We start from the raw sequence: 24,331 nt of genomic DNA, 5'->3' as shown, positions 1-24,331 counted from the left end.
GTGATCCCAGGCAGGAATCAGCTCCTCCCAGAGGGGTCTGTGCTCCCCTGGGGCTGTTCTCCAGCAGCAATGATGCAGAATATTGGCACAGAGGGCAGGCAATTAAATCAATTCCTTACAATTAAAGATCCCCAACATCTGGAGCACTGACAGGAATGGGAAATAACAACCACATTCCAAGAAGTCTTGAAATGAGAGCTGCGAGCTTTTAAACAACGTTGTACTGTGTTTTAGTGGGGTTTTTAAAAACATTATGTTCAAGTGGTTCTGTGTCCCTGACATGGCAGTGAAAATTGTGCTAATGTGACTTTATCAAGACTCTGCCTGCCTGACTTCTGACACCATTGCATGGCTTTCAGCTTTTAGCTCATTATTATTATTTTTAGGCATAAAAGTGGTGCTTTTGAATATCTTTAATAGATTAATTTGATTTTTTATGTGGTTTGGGGGTGTTCTTGTTTCAAATGAACTTAAAAATTGGCTACAGAGAATTCTGTGCAGGTTGGGGGTTTTTGGTATTATTTATGGGATCCATATTTTCCCTTAGATATCAGATAGAGAAAGAAAAAAATCCCATTTCCTTTTGCTGGGAACCAAATTTATTTGAAGGTCATTACTAGAGGAACATGGATGAATATCTTTGTTTATGAGTAAATTAATTGTCAAAGGAAAAGACTGCTGTGATAAATATTGCTATTTTTTAATATTTTTTCTCTGTGTAGCATACAGCTATTATCTGATTAGTGACTGTTATTTATCAGTTGATAAACATGAACAATGACTTGGATATTATAAACTCAAGCATCAAGTTCTGTATCATCAACTTATTGCTGAGATTGTCTTCTTTTTGCACTTCAGAAAACCAGATCCAAAAGATGGTGTGTGGGGACTATTTTTATTACTTGAGTTTCTAGGACTTGTTGTACTTTGAGAGTACTGGACTGAACCAGACAGGATTTACACTGTATTTTTTAATTATTATTATTATTATTTTTAATATTTTTTTTTTTTTGCTGCTAATGATTTGATATAAATCAGGTCTTCATTTGCCTGCCTTAGGAAATGATTTGGGTCTCAAATCACTGGCAGTAGGCAATTCCCCTGGGACCCTCTCCCAGACCTGATACCTGTCTCTCAGATATTTTGACATAATGAACAAACCCAAGAGGACTGATCGTGGGCTTTGCTGTGTTGATGTTGCCTCATCCTGGTGATACAAACTGGGAGTAATGTTATTTTTGTGAAAATTGCAGCATACTTGCATAATTTCAGTCACAAATCACTGAGACTGAAGGCATAATTTTTTAACTGCAAATATATGTATTGGTTGCAAGATTGAATCCATAACAATTAATTAGCTGAGTTAAAATTTAGTGCAGGCTTTATGTGCCTATATTTTTTCAGAAAAATGCATATTGTGTTTACAAGCCCCTTTGGTAAAGTCAATATTGACTTTGCTTCTGAATTTCTGTTGCCTTTTCCATATAGGTTGTAGTGCTAAACCCTCTAATGAGAGCTGTCAGGCATTTTGGATCTAATTGCCTTATCTTAAGCTTCTTTTCACTATTAATTCTGCCTTTATTGTTTCCTTGATGCTGGAGACATATTTGTATTCTTTTGGGCAGAATAGAGCATTGCATTCTTAACCTTTTATTTCTGTTTAATAGCTAATGATTTAATAGCCAATTAATGAGACAATTCTTTGATCACTGCTCTAACATCATTATTTTCAGTTAAGACATTAAGCTAGATTCAATAAAAACAAGTTTCTTATGTATTTATACAAAATGTGTTTCTCTGGGCAGCGACCTGATACTGCTCAGAGATGGGCAAAGGCACAAGAGATGGACAAGTGATTTATTTGTGTGCCAGAGATGTGAATCTTCCCTGTCCTCATCCCTCTATCCCCCAGCCTGACATCTTCCCACCCAGAGAATATTCCAGCCCCTTTCCCCAAAGCCTACCTGGTTACTGGTAAATATAACAAAACACACCTGGGGTTTTTGGACCTTGCATTTTTAGCATATGATCCTCACAGGAACCTGAGAGCAGAACTTGCTTTAGTTCATCCCAATCCCAGATTTGGACATTAGTCCCCTTCCATGGAACTGGCTGCCCTCTAAAATATTTTGATGGAAACATTCCTGTAAGTCAATGAAAGTCTTGTGCTTATTCCATCATTTAAAAGGAACATTTAATGCTGTTGGCATTTGAGGGAAAAGATTGACTTTATGATTAAGGCACTGAAATGCTTCTCAGCATTAATTTCCATATCTCTTGCCGATTTCCTGTGTGACTGTGGGTAAATCACTCATTCCCCTTGGAATCTTGTTTCCTTATCTGCCAACAAGGAAAGAAATGAATCCTTCTCCCCTCCTCCACCTGCATTATGTGGTTTCTAAAGCTTCTGTTGGATCTGGATGGCCAAAAATCCTCATCTTCACCTCAATAACCTCAGTGGTCTTCTGCCACACACTCCTCTCTTCCAGGACTTCCCTCCCTGTGTCCTGCTTTTCCTGCAAACCCTAAATACATTGGGTTGTGAAGCTGGAAGGAAAGAAATGGTGGGAACTTGGCAGAAGTTGGTTCCAGAAGGTTTTTTGTAGAAGGAAATGGACCCTGAGGGGCTTTGGCATGGCCAGCCTTTAGTTGGAAGCTCCAGGCAAGGTTCACTTTTGTAAAAGTGCCTTTAAAAGCTTGAACTGCAGTAATTCCACATGAAGGAAAATTCTGAAGACTCTGGAGTTTCGTGGTAGCTGTAAAAATCACCATCAGCATCAAATGGAGAAATTGTAATGAGGACAGCTTCTTAGTCCAACTGTTTATCTCAGTAAGTGAACGTGAGGCAGCTGCCCAATTCATTCATCCTTCCATCGCTCATAACTCCATGTCCTTTGCAAGTTACACACAAAGTGACTGGATGTTCCAGTTAATCTCTGTAGTCACTCAATGCCTTACACCATGGACTCATTTAGCCTAATTTTGATTATTTTTGCAGGAGAAAAGGCCCTCAGTAGAACAGCAGGGAGTCAGGGGCCTCCCCCTGCCCATTCCTGCCCCACATGAATGCAGCAGGAGCATTCCCGTGCCCAGCACAGCACGCTGAGAACAATGGTGTTCAATAATATCCTGTGAACTCCATCTGTGCCAGAATGTGCCTTCCTCGTTATCTTGCTGGAGGAAAGCTCTTCAATGAATTATTTTTCACCTTTTCATAATTTCCTGTCTAATTATAATGAAAGTAAAATTCAAACTGCTCCTGCCCTCTACTTTTCGAACACAAACCTTATCTTGAACTCTCCATAATTAATGGTAAAACAATAGAAGACCTAATTTTCCTGGCAGCAGCCAGCCAGGCTTTATCTAATGTGTAGAAAAAAAACAGTGTAACAAAGACAGGAAAGGTAATAGCTGAAATAGATTAAATCTGAGGAGAGTTCTTCCCTCTTCCAGACAAAGCAATGAGTGACTGAGGACCTTGTCCAACAGCCCTGGGCACAGAGATCTCCAACCCCAGCACAAAAACTGCTGCAAGGATCCAGGGGCAAAAAGCAAACAGGGAAATGGAGGGACATACTGAGTTTCTCCAATTTAGATGACACTGATTTTTTGGGAACAATTCTTTGCTGCAGACTCACAGCACATTCTGGGGACAATTTACAGAAGGAAGCGCCTGCCTGGAGTTGTTAAATACAACTATTTATGCAGCAGCTCTGGAAACAAAGCCAGAGCTTGTAATTCGCAAGTTCTGCAGCTGCTTTGCCATTAAAGTATGTGATCAAGAATGAAATGGACTTGTGCATAAAGCAGAGCTAATCTTGTTCCTCCATCTATCATATTTTTGAGCACCTATCACTGTATCACCTAACAGCTTTATTTTCTGGTCACTCGTGCAGAAATTACCTTCCTGCAGGAGGCCACACTCTTTCTGGAAGCAGTGAAAATCCTCTCTGCTTGTTTATATGATGGATTTACTTTGGTGCCACTTGGCTTGTTGCACTATTAATTTTGAACTCGATCTTATTTTCTAAGTGATCTTTTTCTTCAGCGAAATGGCCGAGGATTGGCAGCCCTGGAGATGTGAGAGCAGGGGCTGGGCTGGGGCTGTGAGGCTGAAAAAGCTTTTGAAGCGTGAGTGTTTAATTTGGTGAGTCCTTCTCCCTGTCCATGCCATCCTTTTAATGTCACCTGGTTAGTGGCAGGGATGGAGCCAGCAGTGAGCAGCCCCAGGTTGGTGGCAGTCCGTGCCCAGCTGTCCATGGGAGCTGGCAGGGACACTGCATGGCACAGCTCGTGCCACACTGACCCCCCTGCCCCCTGGCAGGCAGCAGCTCTGTGCCAGGGAGCCTTCCTCAGCTGAGCAGCAGGATTGTGAGGGGTCTTTGTGGGCCTGAGGAGTTGTGGTTGAGCTCTCGGCGTTGCTGTCTCTGTCTCAGCAGGGCCGTGGTGATGACAGGGACGCTCCTGTCCCAGGATGAGAAAGAATTGTCTTGTTTAACATCTTGCCTTTTGTCTCTGTAGTCAGATATGCCTCAGTTAGGGTGATAATGAATTATCATCGAGCTGTTGATTCATCAAACTTATAAATTAGAGCTTCTTACGATTTCTGGTTATTTTGGATAAAAAGCCCATTCTCTGTGTCCCCATACAAAGTTCATCTTTATGAGTCATTAGGGATGGGCAGGAGAGCACATCAGATCTCTCTACAATGTGTCTGCTGTTGAATTAAGGATTTTGCTCTTTATTGAAATATCAGAGGTTCTGACATCCAGGTCACCAGATTCTGCTAATTAGTTTTCTAGCTTGACAAAGTATGATCAGAACAGAGGACCACAGCCACTTACTGCATATTAAAGATTTAGCTTAAAACACTCTGGTTACACAGCAACAGGTGGAAATCTATATTGTTTTAGGATTGTGCCAAGCTAAAACTTTGTGTTTAGAGTTATATTTGCACACAAACCAGCTCCATGTATAGCAATAACGATGGCAGCGAGGCAGTCGCACAAAATCACATATTGAGGAATTAATATTCTGTATACAGCACACGTTGTACACAGTTTATAGCAAAATATATGTGTGTGCTTTCCTGAAGCTATTTTTGAACATACACAGTCTTCAAAGCCAGCTTGAGAAAACAGTGTTTTGTCTGGGAGAAGGATTCGTTCAGAACAGACCACACCGACATGTGCAATTACACAGATTTCGGCAGAGATGCTTATGGTGTCTTCCAAGGCACCAGCTGCTACTTCAGAGGAAGAAAACAATTCTATGGCTTAGCATTTGGCTGCTCTGAGAGCAGAAATGCAAAGGGCACGGATCCCAGTCCTGGGAAACAATCATTACCCAAACCACGGCACTGCTTAGGATAAACTCTGAATATTTGATACTAAGAAATGCACAGAGTAAATAAATAACTCAGTCCAGGCTCAACAAAGGCAGCAATAAATAGCTGTTGTTGGGAGAAAATGACAAACTTCTACAGGCTTTTTCTCCAGATTCTGTAGGACATAAACTCTGCTTTGTAAATGTTAGCCTAGCTGGCTAATTTAAATTGGAAATTAAATATTCCAATTGCAGCTATGTGAACCTCAGGATTCCGAGGCTTTTACACCTCTTGAACCATCATTCCAAATTAATTGAGGTTCCTGTTGTCACCCAATTCCTGGGGCCAGGCTGTGCTCCCAGGCACGGAGTGACAGGGGTGTCACAGAGGGCAGGATTTGCTGGTGTGGAAGTGAAAGCAGCCATCAGCTGTCAGCTCTGCCAGGAGAGCAAAGCCTTTCTCTGAGGGAAATGGGGCTGGGAGGACACGGCTGCCACAGCATCACAGCATCCCCTCCTGAGCCAGAGCAGGGCTGGGGGAGCAGCCACAGAGGTGAAAATGCACAGCCAGCGCTGGTCCCACTGCAGGTACCCTCATTTCCAGAGACCCCGTGCTGGGGTGTCACAGTAGGAACAAGAAAACTCCATCTCTTCATGCAGAAAAGCCAATTCTTTACTCACAAAGCTCATATTTATAGGAAATATCAGAAGGCACCGTGAGAAATCTAATTAGCTAACAATACACTGAAACTCCGTTTACTCACTGGTAAATAGGCTGTGTGTATATCCATCAAATCTCTATTTTTGGTTAGTTTACATATTTTCTTCATGGATTCTCATGGGACAGATCTTTTGTTATTACAGGTGCAACCTATTTTTCTCTACAAAAATGGATTGTTATACAAACTGATTCTCATTCCTCTGATTTTGTCACATGGGAACTTACAAGCTAGCTGATAGTTTAGCTACAGCAGCAGGGCCCAAACCATATTTTATACGACCTTTCTTTTATAATATCTCTACCTGTCTGCAACCCTGAGGCAGCTCAGCAGTGATTTGAACTGGCAGCAGCCAAAGCTTTGTGTTCCCCCCTCTCTGTGGGTCACAGGTGGGTTCTGAAGGCAGCTTGGGTGTTTATTTTTGTGCTCTAGCTCACCCACACCTGTGTTTTAATAATGTGTTCTGAGGTGCACTCCCTTGAGATACGGAACTGGAGCTGGGGATGAGGAGAGGCTGACATGGCTCCATCACTTTGAAGTACAGTTAATTTATTTGACAGAAGCAGCACCTACTGTTGACAGTAACCAGCTCCCTTTCTCCTCTGTGGGCAAAGACAGGCTTTTTCTAGCTAGATTTTTAATATTTGTATTTTTGCATTCTCATTATATGGAACTGGAATTCAGAGTGAAAAATGGTTTGGTGTTCACAGGATAAGGAACAGGAGGAGAATTAACACAAAGGTTGGGTTGGGGTGTATCTGGGATTCTGAGGGGAGTGGGGAAACCCAGCCTTAAAGAATAGTACTTAATGCTGGATTAATGAATCAGACAACTCATTAAATGAGGATGAAGAACAAAGTGAAGTTATAAATGGATTTCTTTTTCCATTTACCTGAAGTATGGAAGAGTTGCATTGGGGTGTGGTTTTTCTCTTCTCCCAATTAATTCCACACTCCTGGGAGAGGCTCCCTCAGCTTCAGTCAGAGCAGTGGCTTCAATGGTTAACTAAATGTCAGGATTTAGCATTTTGTTTTGTGTTGTCAATTATTAAGGTCTGATTTATACTCATGGCACTGTACCAAGACATTTACTCCCACATCTACTTCTTGAATTGCTAGAGTTGTTTTTGTGAGTTGAGCCAGGCTATTGGAGAATGGTCCAGGTATATCTTCACAAATATCAGAAGTGTTAAGCAGTGATTAAACTTTAAAGTTTGCATCTGTTCAACCAGAAGTTGAGGGGCAGATTTGGAATTCTGTGACTCTTGGCTGGGGAATTATGCAGCTTTCCACTGTGAAAATGAATGACTTTTGGTTAATATTAAGTTGCTGAGTTTTACTCCTTTGATGAATTTCTTCTGAGGAAAAGCCCTGGAAGTGCTCCACGATTCTAGAACGAATATGTGTGGTGTTTAAGCAGTCAGCTCCCAGCCTTGGGGCAGTGCCATCTCCTGGAGCCCAGGCCCTGGAGAGCAGCAGCAGCCTCAGCCCCCTTGCTGTTCCAGACAGCTGATCAGCACTCTGAGCTCACGTGTGGTACTGCTCCCTTCACAACAGAACAGCAAAATCTTGATTTCACTCACAAATATGGCAGTTCACCTGGCCCAAAGTCCCTTGTGAGGCAGGGGAATAATGAGCAGAGAGCTGGTGCAGGTGTCAGTAGGAGGCTGGGAAGTGAACATTGCCTTGCTGGCACAGGTCTGGGTGTTTATTTGCAGGGATTATCGCCGCAGTGCCCGCAGTGTGCTGAGCCCTGCGTGCCAGTGCAGCACACAGTGCCCACCCTGCAGCCCTCCTGCAATACAGAATATTCACCTCAGCCCTGGTGCAAGCACCCAGCACCTGCAGCAGCAGCCAGGGAGAGGGGCTGGAGATTCCCTGCCAGCACCAGGACTCCTTTGTGGGAGAGGCATTGTCACAAAAGAGAAGTTCCTAGCAGGAAATGCTAGCTCCTATTCATATCGTTTATTTATGGGCTCTTTCCCAATTGCTGCTTCTGAGATTGCTGTGAGGATTTAATTTGCAGTCCTTCTCCAGTGGCTCTCAGGTTTCCTTCTGAAAATACAAGAGGAATTCCTTAAGACACTCAGCTCTTCCTTAGATCTCTTACAATCAGCACTATGCACTGCAGAGCCAAATTAATGTATGCCCTTCCTTATTGTTTCCCTTCTTAATTCATTTCTTTCCATAAAGGCTCAGCAAGCACCAATTTTCCAAGTGAGTTTTTAATCGCCTGAGCTCAGCGTGATTACTGTCTCACAATCTAGTTGCCATTTGATGCAATCAGTATTTCAGAATACAATCATCTTTCCCCCCCAAAACTGAACATTACTGATAACACTTGGCTGCAAAGAAACATGAAACACTGGCAGCGCTGTGTGAGAGAAAATAACCTGAGATTGCGAGGTCTTCCCCAGCCCAGTGCACAGAGGTGATGGGAAACACTTCTGTGAGATGGGGCACAAAGAAATTTATTATTCCAATGCAAAGAGCACAGGCTGGGGAGGCGGGGAGGGAAGGAGGGGGAAGATGGGAACGCGCTGAAGTATTTCTTACTGCTGGGATGTTTGCTTTGAAAGGGCCTTTCAAGAGTACATGTTGCCAGGGGAGATTTTCTCTTCACATCTTTTATTGCCACCCCACATATAAAGGATTTCAAAACACCCATACTGGAAATCTGCAGACTTAAATAGTTCCTGCCACACAGAAGCTGGAGACTTTTAGATTTCCCCAACCTGCAGTGAGTTTAGCATGAGGAATTAGTGGAGTGAAATGAGAAAATCCTTCCTTGGAGTAAGTGCTTCATTGCTGTGTTTTTAAGCACATTTTGTGCACTATAAATGCCAAGCAAATGTTTTCAAAATTCCTAAATGAGGATGAGGATCTGAGGACAAAAAGCAGGGGCAAAGTGACACAGAAGGAAAGAAAGGGTAGGAGGGAAACAGCAATTCCTGTATCCTTAGAGCAGGGCTGTGTCTCCTTACAGCCATCCTGGTGCCCCCCTGCTCCTGCCCTGCTCCAGGGACGGCTCCTGGGCTCTTCATGGGAGAAACCCTGGGGCTGATCCCATTTCCATGGGCAGCTGGGGAGATGCAGCACCGGAGAGACCCCGAGAGGCTTCTCCTCTGTGCTGGCACTGAGCAAACCCAGAGCCAGCAGAGTGGGGATGTTCTTCTGGCTGTGGACACCATGCCACTGGAATTGTTGAAGCCTTGTTTGTTGTTTGCAGTGCTGCTGGTGAGTTTGAAGTCTCACAGACAGCCATTTGCTGAGACCTTCTGTTCCTCACAGACCTGACAGCGTGCCTTGTCTCATTGCCTTATGCTATTGATATTTTCATCGTGTGTAACCAGTTCTGCCGAGGAAAAAGATATTATTGCCAACTTTGATCCCCTTAATTCTTATAAGAGGATGCCTCCAGCTTTGGCCCATTTGAGGAATGCACAGATGGTTTTGTGCAGGAGTGTGGCTCCTTGGGGAAGGCTGCTGACCTTGTGTGAGTCAGGGATTTTGTTTGGTGAGACTGAAGAGGTCCTGAAGGGGCTGCTGCTGCCTGTCTTTCACATAATTCCTCTTCTGTCTGTCACTGGGAGTTCAGGAGGAGCTGCAGCAAGCTCAAGGTACCTGAAAATGAAGGTGATTCTAAATAAAGAAGGCTGAGATGAGACTGACAGGCAAGAAGAGAAATAAGGAAAACAGGAGGTATCCTGAAAAGCAGGAATTTTACTGGAGCAGCTCATCCCTTCCTGGAATGTCTGTGCAGCCTTTCCTCAGCCCTGTAGCTGCAGGCACTGTGTGTGTTCTGCTCTCCAGGAGCAGGAGATGGCCAAGAGTACAACCTGCCACAAGTGTGTGGCTGTTTGACCTCGTGAGAAACAGATCCTTTGCAGCAAATCCTTTCTGTGGCTCCTGGAAGCTCCTTGCAGGTGCTGCCAGCTGTGGGAGATGCACCCTCACAGTGCCAGGGTGTTTTCCAGCAGTGTGGGAGTACAGAATGAGTTTTGGTTATTCTGGTTTGAATAAAAGAATTCCTGCATCATCCCCTTGGAGCTGAGTGTGTGGCTAGAGATGAAATGCAGTGGGGTGGGCTCTGGAACAGAACCCCTCTGCATGAGAAGGGCTGATCAATAAGATGAGCACGAGCTCACCGAGGGCTGGAGAGCTTCAGCAGCTGCAGGGGCTGCAGTGTTGGGCAAGAGGCAAAGCAAACATCTCACTGCCACAAAGAAGGGTCCTGTGTCAAGTGGAATAATCTCTGACTGCCATAAAAGCAGACTTGAATGGAGTTATTTCTGAGAGCTGACAGCTTTGGTCACCACAAACTGACTTCAGAGCCACATTCTGCAGGAGCTGTTGTGCCATGAAGATGAGACTGCTGCAGGCAGAGAGGATTTCCTTATGGAATGAGCCCTCCTTGAAATCCTGGTAAGAATGTGGAATGAGCTCAGAATAAGGCGAATGGACAGAAAAAAATGTATGGGTTTGGCAGGCAGTGTGGTTAAATTCCCAAACAAAACTTCACCAGACCCTCCTTTGCCACAGAAGTGGGAGATCAAGGCAAGGAACTATTTGAAGATTTCAGGACAAAATAGGAGTGAAGCTGCAGAGGAGGAGATGAAAATTGTCCTACCACAGCCTCCAAAGTGCACCTGCAGCACAAACATGGGGAAAAAATCCACGTGATGTCAGCTGAGAAGCTACTATTAAGAAAAAACTTAAAAGAAGACAGGGAGGATGAGTTTCTTGCAGAAAATAAAGGCAAAATCTATTCAGCCTTCAGTGCTGATTGCACAGAGTATAAAAGCACAGTGAAGCACCTGCAGTAGGGATGCCTGGGATGCAAATGTTGCCCAGGACTTGTGTTCTGCTTGGGCAGAAATGTGACAGTCACTGCACAGGTTTGCATTGTCTCTGTTTGGTTTGTATGGATGGGGGTGGAAGTGTCTCCAGAGAACAGCAGAACAAAGAAAAAATGTGCATTAATTAAGAAATTAAATCTGCTTTTCACATTAACTTGTTCTTTTGTAGCTCTAGCAAGGAGATGAAAATAAGAGAGGAACCGAGGGTTTCATGGGAGAGTAATTTCTGTATGTGTGCATGAATGTTCACACCTGGATTGCACCTCTGTGGTTGCTCTCTGATCTTGTCCCTCTGAGCAATCCCTCTTGGGGCTGCCAGCGTGACTGAAATTCACACAAAGTCTCTGCTGCTTTAACCAGCAGGGGTGGAAACCACAGCAAAGAATTCACCTTGGGCTAATGGACACGAGCTTTCAGCACATGGAAATTGCATTTTTACCCAAGCCCAGGCTGACCAGCTCATTCAGGTGCATTCACTGCTGCTCTCAGCCTGCTCTGTGCTCTGCCTGCTTTGTTTTCATTTTGCTTTCCCTGCCTCTTCTTCTGGGTATTTTTAACACAAGCTTTTCCTATCTGTTCTCCTAGGGATTTTTAACAAAGCACCATTTTTAATGACATAAGTTCCTTTCCAGACACAACCTGGAAGTATTTTCTGTTTGTGTGGCACCTGTAAGTTTTCTGGTTAGAGAAGAGAACTCATAATTTCTAGTAAAAAGGTCAGATGTACAGGTTTTCTGTGGTTCTGGGGATATATTTTTATGTCACACATAACTTCTACATAAACTTCTCTTGTGATGAAGAGAAGGTAGAAACCTTTTCCCACTCTTCCCATGTTTTTCTCTTCTTCCACTGTGGCTTTTCTGCATCCACACAGCCCTAAGGGAAGATGTTGAAAAACAAACAAAAAGAGAAAAACCCTAAAGTACAACAGAAAACTTATGGCAGCACTCTGCAGTTTGTCACTTACCTTTCATGCATGGCTTGGCACGCTTGTTTTTGCCCAGATTCGAGGGGGAAACTCAAGAACTTTACAGATCTGTCTTGGCATTTGGACAGGGTTCATACAAGTCCATGGCAGAAAGACTGACAGATAGGGAGGCCTACTCGTTTGTAAATGGATTTTAACAGGGTGTTATTGGATGAGAGAGAAGCCCAGTCTGCCTGTGTCATACAGGCTTTGGATTACAAATGATCCACTGAAGAGCAGTGGAGGAGTCAGGTAGCTCTGCACTGAATTTTCTGATAATTCAATCTCTGCCTTTAAGTGAAAGTCAATAGTGAAGTATTGATTTCAATAAGTTGTGGTTTCTGAACAGCTCTGTGGAAAAAAAAGGCAAATTTTGTATCACCCAGAATGTGGCATTTTAACATTTGTTCTCACTGTGATTAGGCTGTTTTAAAAGTTCTCCTCAAAAGAGGAGAATTTGGTGGTTTGTCTTGTTTTCTGCAGGCCCTCATAGCCATGAGGTCACAGCCCCCAGCAGAATCTTTTCGCTGTGATTTTGGGAATTTTGCTGTGATTTTGGGAGTTTTGGACCTGGTCCCCCCATGCTGCCAGTTTGGGGCCACCTGCCCAGAGGCCACACGTGTCCCCTTGAGCCCCCACGACGTGTCCTCAGCTCTCCTGCTCAGGGGTTTGACAGGCTCTGCTCCCTTCTTGGGAAAAAGAAGGATTGTGCCAGTGACTTCTGTTGTAAAATCCACTGGGATGACTGGCAGAGAACCTCCAGAGGAACATGAACACCCCTCAGTGGCTGGAGGCGGGCGTGGATCGATGGATTTGGGCAGTGGTGTGCAGGGAAAGATGCCACCCTTGGCAAGGCCAACACCTCAAGGTCAGCACCACAGCTCCAGCCTGTCCCTGCAAGGGGAAATAAAGGTGGGAGGTGTTAGGGGATGTCAGAGTCTGGGCACCCACTCAGGGAAGCAAGGGGGGCTCCTCTGGATGAGAGACTGGAAAGGAAATGTCCCCATGTATCAAAAATACGGAAAATCTGATCTGCTCACAGCAGCAGCAGCTGCCTTTCTGTTTTGCACCTGGAGCAGGAGTGAATTGTCCCTGCAAGGGGAAATAAAGTTGGGAGGTGTTAGGGGATGTCAGAGTCCCCTCTCCTGCAGGGCTTTAGGATGGAGACACAGATCAGTGCACAGCAGTGACAGAAAGTTCCCATTTCAGGGCAGCTCATTCACTGCCAGTCCTGCAGTAGCCAAACATTTGTATTACACTTGCACCAGGCATTCGTAATTACGTCTGTATAATTACATTTATAATTATAAATATATGTAATTATAAATAATTGTTTGTAATTATTAAGATAATCTGCTCTGCAGAGGCTGGGATGTGATTCTTTCACCCTTGTTGGAGTTTGGCTTTACTGCCACAATGACAGAGAAAGAGCAGAGAAAGCAGAGCAGAGATCACCCTGACCTTTCTCCCTAAACAGGGCTGTTCCTGCAGGATTTGTTCTGTTCCGTTCTCTGCTCCTTCCTGCATCACAGGGACAGTTCACTCCTGCTCCAGGTGCAAAACAGAAAGGCAGCTGCTGCTGCTGTGAGCAGATCAGATTTTCTGTATTTTTTGATACACGGGGACTTTTTCTTTCCAGTCTCTCATCCAGAGGAGCCCCCCTTGTTTCCCTGAGTGGGTGCCCAGGAATATTCCCTGTGAGTGCTGTCCTGGCACAGTCCAGAGGGAAATTCCAGAGTCCTTTTCTGACCAGGGAGCTTCTCCTAAAGCTTATCCTCTGGGCCATCCTGGAGCAGGTGAACAAGGCAGTCCACTCTAGTCCAGTCTCAGAAGACCAGAGAAGAAAAGTAATTTTTAGGTAAAGACTCTTGACATTCTCTCCAAATAATTCTGTTGAAGCACTTGGCTGAATGAATGCAGTTTAAGGGCTGCTTTTCTTGGCTGGGTTGGCTGTCTGAAAGTCCCTTTTTCCCCTTTTTTACTAATTAATGAATTATTTGTTGGTCAAAGACTAAAAACTAACTGTGAAGACTTATGAATGTCGATGCAGCACTGTCTAGGCATAGGACCAGAGTTTTCTTTACAAAACAAAAGTGTGCTGTTGTGTACTTAAGAGCTTTCTGGGGATTTTTTTCTGCTTTTCTGTTGATCCTTTGGGATAAGGATGGTGTATCCTTGTGTTACTGGGAGAAGATTAAAGGCTAGATTAGTGTGGCAAATATTCATGACTTAAGACATCCCTCTTAATACTGTTAAGCTTCCAAGCTTTAGAGCTTGTCTGTCTGCTCCTGGGGGTTTACGGTGTTGATGCTGGCACACGTTCCCATGGCACCCCTAGGGAAGGGATGCTCTGTCCCATGGTGGGAGGAGCAGCACTTGGGGCTCCTTTTCCTGGAGGATTCATCCAGGAGCAGCACTTGGGGCTCCTTTTCCTGGAGGATTCATCCAGGAGCAGCACCTGGGGCTCCTTTTCCTGGAGGATTCATCCAGGAGCAGCACAGGGATTGATGGGCACTGATGCCTTGAGGGGCTCCTGGAGCAGAGGCTGGACACAGCTAAAGGAATAAAGTGGGGATTTATTAAAAGCTCTTCCAAGGATGCACCGTGGGCAGTGCAAGAGCCTGGCTCTGGCTGCACCCAGGATGGACCCAAGGTGGACAGAAGATGGGCCCTGGGTCAGGAGTTTTTTATAATTTTTGGTCCATTTCCATTTTGGGGTGAATTGTCCAGTTCCAGCTGCAGGTGATGCAGTCCCAGATTGCTCTCCTCAATTCTCTGCTGTTTTTGGGGCTGAAGCTGCAGAGGTGCCCTTGGTTCTGGGCTGGAAAAGGATTGCTGTGTGTGCCTGAGCTGTGAGGAGAATTCACTGACATTCCATATGAAGTTCAGAGTTAGGTACCAGTACAGAATCTGGAAAATAGGAAAGCCAAAGCTTAAAGCATCAGCTGTGGCCCTGGTATGGCAGGGGAAGGCTGAGCCCTCCTGGGCCACAAGGGCTCTGCACACTCCGTGTCCTTGAGCTTTCTGTGCTCTCTCTTGTCACACCTGTGGAATATTTGCATTCCCCAGGAACGCTGAGAAGCCAGCAGGCACACCAGGGTTCTCTCAAACAGAGTCTTTAGAAACCCCTGTTTCCCCCCCTTAAAATTTTGTTGGAAAAATTGAAGGATACGCAATACATGAAATTGAATGAATATGCATGTAATTGTTTCTTTTTCTTTAATTTCATGGAGCCTTAGATCTTAAATTTCAGTCACAGGGATTAGAGCCATGAGTCATGAACACTAAGTTTACTTAGTGCTCAGAAAATGACTTTTAAAGCCCATAATTTTACAAAGAACATTACATCTGATGCTGCCTATTCCCCCCCCTTGCTTTTCTCACCCATCTGCAGATTATTGGTCAGTTTATATTTGTGTGAGCATTTCAACTGGGGGAAACAGAGAGGGGGGGAAAAATCCCACCTTAGTTTATAGCTCAAACATATGTGTTATTTTCACCTAATTAACAGCTTTTACAGAGCAGGTTCAGTGTTTGCAATTAGATGGGTGCAAGAAGGAGCCGGTACCATCTGCTGGGGTTTCACCACATAAACAGCTCCTAAGCCCTTCTGGGATAGCAGCTGATGAATATGAAGAATGTGGATGTTTACATAAACTAACAAGTGCTGGTAATGCCTTATCTGCAACGAGTGAAAGGGTAAAATATTTAAGCAAATCCACCTCAGACGAGAGTGTGTGCTTGGAATTTGTGCTGGTGAGAGATGCTTTATCTCCGAGGGAGAATGAAGATGTGTGTCTGGAGATAAGCAGGCCTGGCTGGGGAGGATGCTGGCCCAGGAGAGGCACTGCATCACGGTGACAAGGCGAGCAGGAGCCAGAGTGCTCTGAAAAACTGAAACTCACCCAGCAAGAATGGGACTGACACGATTTTGATCACAAGTGGATAAGGAAGAAAGGAGATCGTGCTCTGAGTTCTGCTCCATGTGTTCTCATTATCAACAAAAGTAGTGATTGAATGGGGAAAAAAGTATTCCTGAAGCTTTCCCTAAACACAGACTGTGCTGGGATTGAAATGAGCTTGAACTTACTTCATGTGCACCTGCTCTGCTGCATGCTGGCACTGGAACTGCTGCTCCATCAAGGGATAATTGCAGTTTGTCCAAACAACTTGAAGTGTGACACACCAGAGAACTCGAGCCTCCAAAACCACACTGCCTACAAGTCTTTGTTCCAAGCTTGTGTCACAGTTGGCTGTCAGTGCGTTACAATAGACAGTGAAGTCCTCACAGCCCTGAAAGCTCCTGGTCTGGGGCCAGTAAAGCAGGAGAAAGTCTCTCACTTACTTCAGCGAGGGCTGGATGAAATTTCAGAGGCAGGCTGTGTCCCCTCGCAGTGCCATCCCTGTTCCCTTTCACCACAGCAGAGCCCATCTGCTTCCCACCCCACTGCAGAATGCCTTGCTCAGACCGACAGCAACACAGCCACCTCCAGCACTTCTTCTTGCTATTGAGCAGCATTTCTTTATCTGCAGGGCAGGTGACAGTCCTGGGGGACCAAGCACAGCCTGTCCAGGTACCTAAACAAGGGTCTCCTCTCCTCTCCCCTAATGCAGATGATCTCTTTCTCAGTCTGCACATGGTGATGAGAAACCAGTGGGCAGAGCAGAAATAGTGACTTTTAATTCCAACAGAATTCCTCAACTTGATTTTTTTTTTTTTTTTTTGTGGAAAACCTGCAACTAAAAGCTCAGCTGATGGGTCAAGGATCTGATTACGTGAAGCAGAGAACATTTTGGCAGCCCCTTTAGCTTTCAGTATTGCCTCTCCATAATCAGTAAGGAGGAGAGGCTGGAGCCTCTGCCCTGGCTGTGCTGCTGTGGGTGCTCAGTGGTTGTTGCTGAGCTGGAATCCAGCTGCAGTCTGAGTGCACATCACCTCATCACCTTCCCCTCTCCACCTGTGTCCCTGCCAAGCTCCTCTCTCCAGCAGGAATGGGCTGCAGGGGCTGGGAGGGGAACAGGAGCAGCTGCTCTGTGCTGGGACTGCAATCCTGGCACATCTCAAGTGTCGTTTAATAATTTTGCACAGATCAACAGTTTTTGAATAGTGCACACTCCATTCTGTTGAGCAGGTTTTTAAACTCTCATCGTGCATTCATGGATCACTGCACCTTTTCTAAGCCTCAGCAATTGTCTGCATTGTTAAACCCAAATGTTAATGTCTGCCATGCTGTCCTTCCCTCTAGTTCAGTGCGTTTCAATGGGGGTTAAATGCTAAAACCACTCTAAAACTTCAAACACACATCATCACAGGCTATACCTGGGCTCATCTCCCTCCTCCCTCCATTTCCTGCTTCTCTTCCTCAGCAGTGTTAGAGGCTGATCCTCAGAGAAAACGAGCAGAAGCTCCCAGGCTGGAAGAAGGAGTTGGCAGTAATTCTGTGGTGCCCATTGCTGCTGCTCCCCCTGCACACTGCTCCCACCATCGAGCTCTCCTGGCCTCTTGGACACACAGCACTTCAGTCAATTACCTGCTTTTCCAGATCTGTGCTTTCCTGGATGAAGGATCTTCCTTTCAATCTTGCTTCCAACTCCTTGTTAGAGTCAGGCCTGAGCGTAAATCACGGATTGCTCTTTGCCAGAAGTGCTCTGCAGGACAGGCCCCGTGTGGCAAACACAGCTGTGCTGCTCCTGGCCGTGTCTGGGATGTTCTTGCAGCTCACTGCAGCCGTGGGGATGATTTTGGGGGCTGTAAACTGGCTCTGTGTGGGGCTGTGTGCTCCCTCCAGCTCCTCACTGTCAGGACAAGCCAGCCCGTGCTTCTGTCCCTCTTCAGAGACACTCCAAGTCCAGATACGAGTTCTGGATCTCCTGATTTACTCCTTTAGAACAATAAAACTGGGAAGAGACCATTACAAAATGATCATTTCAACATGGCCTGGACTTCCCAAGGGATTTGATTGTGTAGTTTGGGAAATGCCTAACCAGTGCTGACCTCTGATACTGATCATCCTCCACTTGAGTCCTTTGGATTGACTTCAGCAGCTTTAATATCTAACCTTTGGGTAATCAGAAAAAGAGCAAATGTAGCTGAAAACAAGCAAGCCAAACACAGCCCTGTTCCTGCTGACAGATGATGTGAGCAGCCTGTTTTTACAGGATACCACAGTGCTGAGGGGGCTGAAAAAACTTCCCTGCCTCAATCCCAGTTTCCCCAAACAGCAAGATTAAGGACACCTCTTGTTTCAGTGCAAAGGATGTGATTTAATCTTGGTGGATGTTGCAATTAAAGACTACTTAGCATGAAGAGCACTGGAACTGCTTCAGGCTCACCTTGACATGTCTCATTTTTTACCTTTTCTCCAGTGCAAGCTGGTGGTAGGGATGGGGGAAATCATTCTTACCCTGTTTGGAAGTGCAGCTGTTGGTCTGTTGTGAGTCAGGCAGTTTGTATCCTGTTCCTGGGTAACATTATTATTCAATGATAAGCTGAAAAACAAACACATATCGAACACATGGGATGGGGAATACTCGACTTAAACTCTTGCTATCGTTTCTAAGTAGGAAAGAAACCTTAGAATGTATCTCAGGGGATTCCTAAAGCCAACACTTCTATCTGAAACTACAGCAGCTATTTCAGAGAACAGTACTTGGAGAACTGATTTGCCAATAAAAACAAATTAACGGGAAAAAATTGTTTCAAAAATGACACTTCCAAGACTGTTCTGCACATGTGGAAGATTAAAAGGGAATAAAACCTCTTGTTTTATTAGTTTAAATTCCAGCATTATGCCATTTGCCATCCTTTACTCTGGATGTTCTTAATCTACCATTTGCCTCAAATTGCTCGCAGACAATATCTGCAGACCCCAGTGCACAGAGCTGGGGCAGGGGGAGCCAGAACTGTTGTGAGAATTATCTGCATGGAAAAATGCAGGAAAAGTGCTTGTGGAAGAGAAAGAGATCCTTGTGAGGCCAGGTCCAGCATGGTTTGTGAGGGGCGTGGGCGCAGAGGTGCCAGGGCAGGGGCAGAGCTGGAATTCAAGCAATGAATGACCAATTTGTTTTAGTTTTAAAAGGGTAACAAAATCTGATGCAAAGTTTTGATTTTATCACTCAACACACGAATATGGGTGAATCCTGTGCACTTGGATAATTGTCATGTCATGACATAACACACAGCTGCAGCCAAAACAAGAAGCCTGACATTTATTAGATTGGCTGCTGTCAGGCAGTATTCTGAATTTAAAATAAACCCAGCATTTTTTATCAGAAAAGGGTTTGGGAATAGCCTTTGTTTGTTTTGTCTCATGACATGAGGCACATCTTTCTGCCCCTTGCTGGTCTAGGAGAGGCTGCAGCAATGTCTGCAGGTGCAGAAGAGGACAGGAGCCAAGGAAGGCGTGGGGGTAAGCAGCTCTTGGGTAGAGGGAGAAATAAAAGGATGTGAAGAATAATCCTTCTTTTTGTCTCCAGCTATTACTCAAAGCCTAGGCCAGATTCCTCTGGCTGAGGAAGTGATTTCAGAGATTTCTGTGATTTCTAAAGCAAACATAGCAACAATAAAAGTAAAATAGAAAATTACCCAAAGCAGACAGAAGTATGATCCTGCCATGCTGCAGCCATTTAAAAAGATGCAAGAGGCAGAAGGTAAACACACAGTGAAAGGGTTTGAGGAGCAGCAAACAGCTCAGCTAGTCCTTCCTAACGTGGTAACAACAATGCCAGGAACAATGCCATGGAAAAGGTTGGAAAGGCAGAGTTCAGGCAATACCACAACATCACCACTGTGAGATTATTATGAGAATGAGCCACTCACTCTCACCCCAGTCTCTATAATCTTGTTACAATTGTTCTCTTTGCAGCCTCAGGCACAAAAATGAGCCTTTATATCCTGCACCCCTTGGCTGGGCTGTGCTCTGCTGCCCTGCCCTGCGCTCCTCAGCAGCTTCCAGAGCTCTGCTGCATGGGCAGCTGTGCAGGGCATGCAGGGCTGCAGCCAGCCCTGCTCTGGGCTCTGCCTCCTGTGCTCAGGCAGGCAAGGAATGAGAAATGAGTGAGGAGAATCAGGGTTACAACACTCGAGTCTGCACGCCCATCCCATTGAACTCTGTTTTTAAAGACCAGGAGATCTTGACACTGAGCAAAAACCTCCTCTTGTAAATCCAGTGTTTCTGAAGCACTGGTGAAGGGTCTTTTGGCAGCAAGCATCTCTTTTCAAGGGTGAATTTGAACTTCAAATTTAAATCCTCTGGGGACCTGACTGGATAACCAAAGGCTGAGTTTTTCAGCTGAAAAGGCTCTGTGTTAGACCAAATTCTAGTACACAGGGTGTATGCCTCAGTTTTTTTTTTTTAAATTGGCTGTAAAATTAGCACCATCCCATTGGGGTTTGTGTCAAGTATTCACAGGTGAAAAGTGCCACAGGACAGCTTTGCACTGTGCTTGGTCTCACACATCCTCTCAGTCACTGTTGCTTTGCACTGAATTACACAGAATTCATTCTTTTGGGTAGGAGTTTTCCTTTATAATTCATTATCCATGTCCATACACAACTGTATGTAAATATCAGTGACAAGTGTTGGCCTGAAGGTGAAGAAAGATGAACTTGGAGATGAGGTGAGGGCTGGGAAGGCCCTGAGACAGGAGATGGATTCCCCTGTGGCCAGATCTCTGCTGAAGCCTCTTGCTCTCCCACACAAGAGAGTGTGGACACAAATGGTTGTGCCCAGCAGGGTCTCAGCATGACCAAAAAACTGAAGAATAAAGAGCCAGGAGGAGTGTGACTGTCCTGTCCCCTGGGAGGGCTCCTTGCAGTGAAGCTGAGGGTGAGGGACTAGCTTGGGAGCAGACCCTGCACTCAGAGATGAGCCACAAGCAGTTGTTTTCCTGTCACTTCACATTCCCTGTGTTTTACCTGCTCCCCCAAAAGGGTGCAGAGACCTTTGTGACCTGAACATCAAATGGTTTCACAATTACTCCTCCTCAACTGCTATCTTCTCTGTTCTGGATTAGCCTAAAGTGAGGAGGCTGTCACAGACTGTACAGGGCAAATTGTGCTTTTTGACAATTACTTGTGGGGTTTGGAGCCAACCACCTGCTTCAAAGCCCAGAGAGGTTAATTGCAGCCTCTTTCTCTTGACCTGCATATGTGAGCACACGGTGGCTGGCCTGCTCCCCTGCAAACTGTGTCAAACAGAACTTTCTGGTGCTGCTGACAATGGATGGGGACAGACTGCTTTAAACAGCCTTGCTCCCTGCATTTTACATGAGAGGGTGGCATTCCAAGCTTTTGCTGATTCTTCTCCCTGTGTAATGTTTGCAGGAGAGATTTAAGAGCCTTTTCCCTCTTTGTTCCCTCAAAAGCAGCAGCAGCTCAAAAGAATTCTGTGTGAAGTCACCTGCTCAGGCAGCCCTTGGCAAACCCTGCACGTTCCATGGGAGCAGCTCCTCCCCAGCAGCATCTCCAGCCCCTCTGGCAGCCAGGCTGTGCCTGGGGAGGTGTGCAGGGCACTCCAAAGCAGAGAAGGTGCAGGGGGACCTTGCTGCAGGCCACAGAGTCCCCAGGGCCCGAGGTGATTTCATTCCCTCCTCAGCATCACGGTGCTGCTGGCCTGGAATCCCAGCTCCCAGGATGGAATCACATCTTTGTCCTGGGTCTGAAGGGGTCCCAGGTGAAAAAGGAGCGCTGGACATTTTCTGTCCATGCTCAAGCTTCTCATTTCCTTCAGATGAGCCAAGTCTACTTTCTAACACCTGCTCTAGTGAGGTTAGTGAAAGAAACCTGGCAGTAATTAAATATGTGGGAGTGAAACAGAGGCTTCCTCATGTGAGCTTTATCCTGCTTTATCACAGGATTCAGCTGGATTTTCCTTTGAAGTACCTGGTATGCTTGTACTTAATAGAGTAAACTCAAATTCCAGATAGAGAACTGAAACAACAGTGGCTCTCTTCAAGTTTTCTTATCCAGGCAGGATTATTTTCTGGAAGATACACTTCAGTGAATCCTGAACGCTACACAAGAACACTGGGTGAACTACAGCATGGTTATATATCCTGCTCTGTACTTACCTTTTGGTCAGTCTATAAATGACTGGATGTCTCTGTCTAGACATAAAATCTGTGGAATTTGTAAGCCCAGACTGATATTTTTATAGCTACAATTAATGTCCATCTTTCAGTTCCCTAATTTAGCACCTTTCTTGCCTGCTGACAAGAACATTTGATGCAGCAAGAAGAGAATCTGAAAAATTAGCTGCTGTCTTGTCAGATATTAGTTATTCCCCTGATCCGGCCTTGATGTTTATCCCTCCCTCTTTGAGTTTTCTTAATTATTTCTGTCTTGTATTAATTCTCACATAACTCCCAAGATGTAAGCTTTATGGTTTAGAATCTCAACTGCTCATTCAATTAATGGGCTTGCTTAATGTGCTTAAACTTTCCAGAGACACTCGTGACACATTATGGGGGAGGGAAAAAAAGATTCCGAGTTTGCTCCAAATCATTTGTGGTACTCCTGAGCCTGAAGTCCATTTTAAGCTCTTTATCAGATTATCTAGATTTATTATTTTTATATTCTTCTGCTCATTAAGCATTTATGTGGAGGGAATGTTCTCTCCAGAAGAGTGACTTAGTTTCCTTTGCCCCATCCCTCATCACCTGGATTAGCCCCTGTGTAAATCAGCAGCTGTACTTTCAGAACATTGAGAAGGATCTGAAAAGCTGACTTGAAAATGGTAAATATGGAAGGACAGACCTTTTACTTCATATCTGAATATTGCATATTTTTTTGAGCAAAACAAAGCATCTTCCAGATTTTTCTCTAATTTTTCTTGGCTCAGTAACCCCTAATCCCTGTTAATATCTGAAAAGATTTGAGGTAGGTTTGCAGAGGGAACTCAACCCGTGTTTCAGCATATTCCCCACTGAAGCCTACACGAGTTATCTCAGTAATTCCAGGAAACCAGAAGTGAAACACGGGCTCAGGCAGGATCCCCCTGGATCCGAGTGACACAGAGCAGCCCTGACAGGAGAACAAAGTGCATTTCAGCAACACAACCACACGGCACCAGCTGTGGCTTCAGACGGTGGAAACCACTCTTCATGGGCTCTCTACACCTCCCTGTCTTCAAAGAACCAGACACAGAGCAAAAACCTGCAGTGTGCAGGTGTAGAACTCACGTTATACATGTGCACAAACACAAATACTGGACATGAATGTTATGCATTGCTGTGGATTTGTCTGTGAAATCTAAAACTCTACACACACATAGAAATATGTCAGGAACCCCTTCCTGACAAAAGAGTCCTGTCTTCCAGGATGCAGATGGAATTAGCTGCTACATCATGGTTTTATATAAATAAGATCTGTGCTCAGGACCTGGGTTTTGTGCCAGAAGGAACCCAGAGGGAAGATGAGCTGTAGTACACAGCTCATTTTAGCAGTGATTTCATGGAATGCCACGAAGCAACACTGAATGCATTTTGTTAAAACAATTACTGAGAAGTTCTAAAAAATAATGCTTCAGCTGCACTTCTGCTCATGAGCCATAAGGGGATCTTTGTCTCAAGGAAAAGGGAAAGGATTCTGGTTTATGGTTCTGAGTCAGACTTTTTCTTACTAACATATGGCCCCATTTTTTCCTGGTTCTTTAAGCAAGTTGTAAACATAAACGTTGATGCACATGGAATTTGATTCATGAAGAGTTTAATTTGCCTAATATAAAAGATTCACACAGGTTATATAACATCATTAAATTATTTTTGTAGTTTGAGTAGTATCCTTTGAGGAAAGCACAACTCTTTCCCTGGGGTCCATTTATCACTGTTTGCTTCTAATTAGAGAACTGAAAATGCAATATGCATGACTTACATTTGCAGTGTTGTCTTAGGACTGATGTATCATCCTTGTTCTTCCCCAGGAACTTTTATTCATTTCCTAATTCTTTTTATATTTTTTGAAGGTTTCTGACAGCTGTGACTCCATCTTCGTTAATGGCAAGGAAATGAAGAGCAAAGTGGATACGATTGTTAACTTCACTTACCAGCATTTTACCACCCAGCTGGAAGTGACGGTCTGGCTTCCCAGGCTCCCGCTGCAGATTGAGATCTCTGACACAGAGCTCAGCCAGATCAAAGGCTGGAGGATTCCTGTCACCTCCAACAAAAGGTATGTTCACAGCACACCTGCCCAGGGCTCTGCTTTTAGACAGCCATTTTTAGAGCATTCCTCAGGATCTAAACTCTCCTGTTTGCCATTAGCTTTACAGCCTGCCTCAGCCTTCATTAAAGCATCCAACAATCACTGCATTCTATCCTGATCTATACAGCTTAAATTCAGTGGCTTTGCCTGGAGCATGAATCAATTCCACACAACCTCAGGACGTTGTGTCACACATTCCCATGTGCAGAGCTGAGGAAAAGGAGCTGGGCCTCTCCTGTTGGTGTAACACAGCCCTGTGT

The 24,331-nt window shown here is 44.8% G+C and overlaps 1 protein-coding gene across 5 annotated transcripts in view; it reads left to right on the top strand.

Annotated features, from left to right (window-relative positions):
* Positions 1 to 24,331, top strand: part of TMEM132B (transmembrane protein 132B) — a 210,754-nt gene that overhangs the window by 171,191 nt on the left and 15,232 nt on the right. For all 5 annotated transcript variants that reach the window (XM_086856500.1, XM_086856499.1, XM_086856501.1 and 2 more), the window contains one exon: positions 23,833 to 24,038. In XM_086856500.1, coding sequence (XP_086712626.1) covers positions 23,833 to 24,038 — 206 coding nt within the window. The remainder of the gene's footprint in view (positions 1 to 23,832; positions 24,039 to 24,331) is intronic.

Source organism: Cyanistes caeruleus, chromosome 18 (assembly GCF_971803275.1).
Source record: "Cyanistes caeruleus chromosome 18, bCyaCae1.hap1.1, whole genome shotgun sequence".
NCBI lineage: Eukaryota > Metazoa > Chordata > Aves > Passeriformes > Paridae > Cyanistes > Cyanistes caeruleus.
The sequence above is the reverse complement of the archived record's forward strand: the minus strand, read 5'-3'. Positions and strand labels throughout refer to the sequence as shown.